General features: G+C 59.3%; 1 protein-coding gene across 9 annotated transcripts in view; it reads right to left on the bottom strand.

Annotated features, from left to right (window-relative positions):
• PRKCZ (protein kinase C zeta) overlaps positions 1-6000 on the bottom strand; it is a 125145-nt gene that overhangs the window by 10458 nt on the left and 108687 nt on the right. For all 9 annotated transcript variants that reach the window (XM_032262146.1, XM_032262145.1, XM_032262151.1 and 6 more), the window contains 5 exons: positions 5138-5273; positions 4977-5064; positions 3479-3598; positions 2708-2787; positions 2232-2321 (listed from right to left, as the gene is read on the bottom strand). In XM_032262146.1, coding sequence (XP_032118037.1) covers positions 2232-2321; positions 2708-2787; positions 3479-3598; positions 4977-5064; positions 5138-5273 — 514 coding nt within the window. The remainder of the gene's footprint in view (positions 1-2231; positions 2322-2707; positions 2788-3478; positions 3599-4976; positions 5065-5137; positions 5274-6000) is intronic.

Here is a 6000-nt window from a genome sequence, read left to right as displayed (position 1 = left end):
CACGGCGCTGGAGGAGCCCACGGCACTACAGGACCTCACGGCGCTAGAGGAGCCCACATGGTGGGCTTGGAAGAGAGGGTGGGAAAGGCATGGGGAAGAGTGAGCTGAGACAGGCGAGGGGAGATGGCTGGGAGGGGTGCTGGCTCTCCATGTAATCCTACTACGCACCTGCCACAGGCTCAGCCAGGTGGCACCTGGACCCAAGTGTGTGGATCAGAGACTAGGCCAGGTGTGCCTGAGCCAGAGACGGCGCTGGGGTGGGGACACCACCTGTAACCCCGGCTCGGCAGGCACCTGGGCCATGGGATGAGGTTCAGAACCAAAGGCGGAGCTCTTCTTCCCTGTGTGACCAGAGGCATAAGGTTAATTGAAGAGTTTGCGAAGCTGATTCTGTAGCAGGTCGTATGCTCAGAACGTTTCTAAGTGTGTGCATCTGACAACCAAATGACCAAGAGTGGCCTTGTTCTGGTTCTGCAGCAGCCCAGCTGCTCTGGGGCAGGCACACGTTCTGACCACCTCACTCCTCATGCGGCGGCCCGGCCCCTCCCTCCCACCTTCCCCCACGGTCCCACACATGCACAGGTAAAGAAAGTCCTTCAGCCAGAAAGTGACTTGGGCCATGTAGACAAGGGTCCCCACTGCTCACAGGGGCTGGGGGGTGACCCCCCACGCTGGCCAAGGGGCTGCCTGGAAAAGTGGGGGTGGGGTGGGGAAGGGGAGCTCCTGCTGCCTCAGAGCTGGGCTTTCTCCTGATCCATCCCAACCTCATCCAAAATGCACTTGATGAGCTAGCCAATCTGTTTTTTTTCCTCAAAGAGTGTATTTTAAAGGTTTTATTTCAGCAGCTCTGCAACCATTTACACAGCTGGAAACAGAGTTCACAGACGCTCCTGAGCTTCAGACGGGGTAACCTCCCAATAAGCCTCTGTACACCGGAAACATCCCAGGCGGAGCGCACGCTTCCTACACTGACCCACGACCGACACCGCGCGGCCTTCACTGCCTTAACCTGCCAGACACGCCAGCACACGGTCTGGCAAAAGCCCCTGCGCAGAGTCCCTTGGAGCGTCCGGCCCCCTCCTGATCATGTGGCCCCCCGGGGGCTGTGGTCACCGCCGCTCGTCACAGGAGAGTACTGACCGCATGCAGCCAGCCAGGAACCGTCCAAACTCAAAGTACAGTTTCTACCGATCCCGTCCTGCCCGTGCACCACTGAAATCAGATTCCTAAATCAACCGGAGTACGTCCGACACTGCCTGCAGGCTTGTTCTCCTTCAATACCAGGGACCCTGGCGCTGACGCTGAGAATGCCGTGATTGCTGCTCCTGTCCAGTGACCGCTGATAAACCTAGCCACAAAACCACGGCAAATGCCCTTCTCTAGAGTGGCCCCCAGGATCAGCTCTCCTGTAGAACCAACAGGCAGTGCGGTCCCAGGCCAGGAAGCACGAGACATTGGCTCTGAGCCAGCACAGCCAGGGGTCATCAGGAAGTGCTATGGGTCAAGCTCATCCAGCCCCTTACTCTCCTCGCTCCTGAGGACAAAATGTGTCTCCCCATCCCTCCTAGAGGCCCTGGAGGGCAGCCCCCCATTCCCAGTTGGCCCTTCTGGGAGACAGGAGCCTTGGCTCCATGCAGGTGCGCCATGCCAAGGATCACCCTGGCGGTGCACAAGCTCACACAACCCACCCCACCCACAGGGCCCCCACCCTGCCTACCATGGGTGGGGGGTTGGAGGGGTGGGGTTGGCTTGGGGGTGTGGGGTTGGATGGATATTGGGGCTGGGGTGGGAGATGAGGTTGGCGGTGGGGTAGGGGTTGGGGTGGATATTGGGGTTGGGATAGGGTTGGAGGTTGGGGCTGGGTTGGGGGTGTTGGGTTTGGGATGGGGGTTGGGTGGATATTGGGGTTCAGGTGGGGGAGGTGGGGCTGGTAGCAGGGTAGAGTTGGGTGGATTTGGGGTTGGCATGGATATTGAGGTTGGGTTGGGGTTGTTGGATTTGGGGTGGGGGTTGGGTGGGTATTGGGGTTGAGGTGGGCGAGGTGGGAGGTGGGATTGGCAGTGGGGTAGAGTTGGGTGGATTTGGGGTTGGCATGAATATTGGGTTGGGTTGGGGTTGTTGGGTTTGGGGTGGGGGTTGGGTGGGTATTGGGGTTGGGTGGATTTAGGGTTGGGGTTGAGGTGGGGCTTGGGATGGGTGTGGGGGTGTGAATGGGCTTCTTGATGCTTTACCAAGTCCCAGTCTATGCTGCGGAAGAACGCATGGGACTTAATGTCAGAGAATCCAGTCTGTGGCCGGCAGCCGAGCCTCTCTTTGGGATCCTGGAGGTTAGAGTTCAAACAAGGACAAGTCAGCCCCGCCCTGGAAGCCCCACGACCCGCTCCCCTCGGTCCCAGCGCTGACAAACCCTCCCCCATGCTCTGACCCACCCGGCGGAAATCAGATGTTTCCTCTACTGAACATTACTTCCCCTGACATGGTCAGCTTTGTTCCATTTTCCTTGGGCATCTGCTCTCGTTTTATATTGTTAGGTGTGAATAAAAACAGGCAATTCACAGAACACAGAGCTCAAATACCCAAGCAGAAAATCAACCCACATGCACGAGATGCAGCAGCTGATGTGAAAAAACGGCCAACAGCCGTGACTGGGCTGCCCCCAACACAGAGGCACAAACAAGAGAGCTTGTCAGCGTGGCCAGAAACGTACCTTATTTAAAAATCCTTTTAAAACGTGGGAGGCTTTGACGGAGAGGAACCGGGGGATCCGGATGGGCTTCTCCAGGATCACTGCAAGGACGGAGCCTGGTGAGGACTCTCCTGTGTCATGTGCGGTTTGCCCAGCGCTGCCCAGACTCCGCTTCTGAGCAGGAGCTGTGGGAGCTCAGGCTTGGGGCCCCGGGACCCGTTCCCTTCCTATGGACCAGCAACATCTAGAACCCGGAGTCCCGCCGAGTCCTCCCTGGGCTTCCTGGTTACATGCGGTGAGATGTGTAGGGTCTGGCGTGAACCAGCGGCTCCCCTCCCCAACCCCGAGATAGCAGGTCCGTGGGTGTCTCTGCACGCTGGCCACCAGAGGGCACTGCTGAAACACCCGCGGTCCCGGATTCCACATCCCCGGCACTGAATTCTGGACCGGGAGCTGGTCCAGGGCATCCAGGTGGGAAGGAGCCCATGATGGTGGCTGTGGGTTTTGGGGCGGAGGCTGTGCTGCTGACCAGGACAGGGGAGAGTGTGAGCTGAATCGAGACAGGTTCTCCTTCCTGCTGACCCAGAGCGAGGGCAGTGCGGTCACCCCTCCCCACGGCCACGCTCCCCTGTGCACAGCCCAGTGGGCGGCACGTAACAGGGTCCGGCCCGGAGAACGGTCCCCGGTGCGCTGTGTGACACTGTGACTCCCAGCCCAGGACTCCACCACCTGCGCCTTTGAAACGGAAGGAAGACAGCCGTGCAGCGAGGGTGAGCGCAGGCGGGCACGAACCTTGGAAAAGGTAGTCCTCTGTGTTCATGTCCGGGTTGTCGGTGATGATGTCGAACGGGGAGCGCCCAGCCATCATCTCGAACATGAGGACGCCCAGCGCCCACCAGTCCACGCTGAACCCTGGGGAGAGCACGCGGCATCACCCGACAGGCGCCACGCCGGCCGGTGGCAGGGTGAGCCCGGCTGGGGTTGGTTTTCACGCCCAGTCAACACGAGTGTGAACCAGGCTTGAGCGGGCAGCACACAGGCGCCTGTGACTTCCGCTTCCCGGAAGAACCAGCAGCTCAGCCCGGCAGTGCGGCCTCCCCGCCACCGTCCCGGGCACCTGATCTTCCTCCCCGTCCCTGACACCATGGAGGTCTCCCAGGCTGTCTCTGGGCTGTGGGTCCTGCTGGGGTGCCTGTGACCACATAGCTGGTGAGGCCCTGGTGGAACCTGCGGACGGCCCTCCTCTCATGTCTGCGTTTACAGAACTAAGCTTGAAGGAGCCCTTCTCTACAGTAACGGAAATCCTCTTCTGTGTCTTCTTCCACAGTTGTTTTGCTTTTTAGAGATGTTCCAGCAGGCTGCTGGGAATGTGCTTCAGTGAATGAGGGTAGGAGACCCCGACCCGTTGTGCCAAGGACGGCCGCTGCCCTGGGTCCCCAGAAGTCCACCTGCTCCCTGCTGAGGTGAGACACTGCCACCATCCCACACTGGATCTCTGTCTTGAGCTGGGTTCTAGGCTCCGCTCCAGGCCTCCAGTCTGCCGTCTGTCCTTCTCTGGCTACTGAGGCTTCCACTGCAGCAGCTGGGGAGCCCAGCTACCCTGGGGAGAGTCACCTGCCCACCCTGCCTATACCACCCGCCGTGTGATAGCAAAAGAATGTGTAAAGATGTGTGAAGGCGCGCTCATGACACGCCTCACTGAAAACTCCAGGATGCAAAAGTGGATGGGGTGTGTACAAACAGAGCACACGTGTGCACACACAGACACAACACATACATGAACACGCAGCAAAACACACCGGCACACATACACAGGACTGCACATGCGTGCCCACCATGTCCCTGTTTCACACCCAGGGAGGGGAGAAGGGCAGAAACACTCAGCAGGCTGTGGGGTCCTGTCCACACGCTCCTGCACCCACCTCCCCCCACGCACCCCAGACACCTGCTTCTCCCCCAGCCAGCCACGCCGCAGCACAGGGGCTCAGGCACCGCACCGGTCCTGCCCCGGCCTGGCTTTGCTTTCCGCGTCTTTCCCTTCCCTGTTCCCCTAAGGCTCCTTGGTAGGAGGAATCCCGTGACCTCCCCCAGGGGCTACTCAAGTGGACACGGGAGGTTTTCAAGGATTCAAGTAGGGGCTGAGGCCAGATGACGACTTCCGGCTGGGAAAAAGGTGCGTCTGTGGATTCTGGGTGCAGGATGGTCAAGGGAAGCTCTCCCTGGCTGCCGGGCCAGACCGAGGCCGCCTCGCCCCACGGGCTCTGAGAGGGGGCGGGCCAGCGGTACTCACCGTACTCCTCTCCCCGCAGGATTTCGGGGGCGATATAGTTTGGGGTTCCACAGAAAGTGCTCGTTGTGTCTCCAGGGCCCAGGCCTTCCTGTGGGGGCAGAGTTATTGGGAGGTGGTTCCCGCAGACCTGACCCCCTGGGCAGGTGCCCCAAGGCACGCACCTTGCACATGCCGTAGTCCGTGAGCTTGATGTGCCCGTCCGCATCCAGGAGGACGTTGTCCAGCTTCAGGTCCCGATAGATGATCCCCCTCTCGTGCAGGAAGTTGAGGGCAATGCAGATCTCGGCCGCGTAGAACCTGGGGGTGGGAACGCCATCATGGGGGCAGTGCCTGTGCCATGCCAACAGCGCCAGCTCCCGCCTGCCCCACCACAGGCCTGGCATCCTCTCAGTGACCAGGCCCAGCATTTCAAAGTGCAGTGCACGGGGCTAGCAAGGGAAATGCCAACGAAAGCTCCAGGACACCACCCCACGTGCCTGCAGGTGGCCTGCTGTCCAAGACACAGAGCGACGTGGTGGCTTCCACATAGGGAGGAGTGGGGAAATCACAGTTTATTAAATAGTAACATTAAATGATTCCACATTTATTTATTTATTTATTTTGAGATGGAGTCTCGCTCTGTCACCCAGGCAGGAGTGCAGTGCAATCTCGGCTCACTGCAACCTCCACCTCCCGGGTTCAAGCGATTCTGCTGCCTCAGCCTCCTGAGTAGCTGGAATTACAGGCGCCTGCCACCACACCCATCTAATTTTTGTATTTTTAGTAGAGACAAGGTTTCACCATGTTGGCCAGGTTGATCTTGAACTCCTGACCTCAAGCGACCCTTCCACCGCAGCCTCTCAACAGTGCTGGGATTACAGGCGTGAGCCACTGCGCCCAGCCTAAGAACGGAATTATTATGTGGTTAGCAACTCAATTTCTGGGTGTGTACCAAGAAGAACCGGATGCAGTTTAAGAGATTACACCCGTTTTCACAGCCGCACTGTTCACCGTGGCCAACATGGACACCACTCAAATGCCCCCC

This window comes from Sapajus apella, unplaced genomic scaffold (assembly GCF_009761245.1).
Source record: "Sapajus apella isolate SASKATOON/1434 unplaced genomic scaffold, GSC_monkey_1.0 scaffold127, whole genome shotgun sequence".
NCBI classification, from domain to species: Eukaryota; Metazoa; Chordata; class Mammalia; order Primates; family Cebidae; genus Sapajus; species Sapajus apella.
Note: the sequence above shows the minus strand (reverse complement) of the source record. Positions and strands in the feature narration are given on the sequence as shown.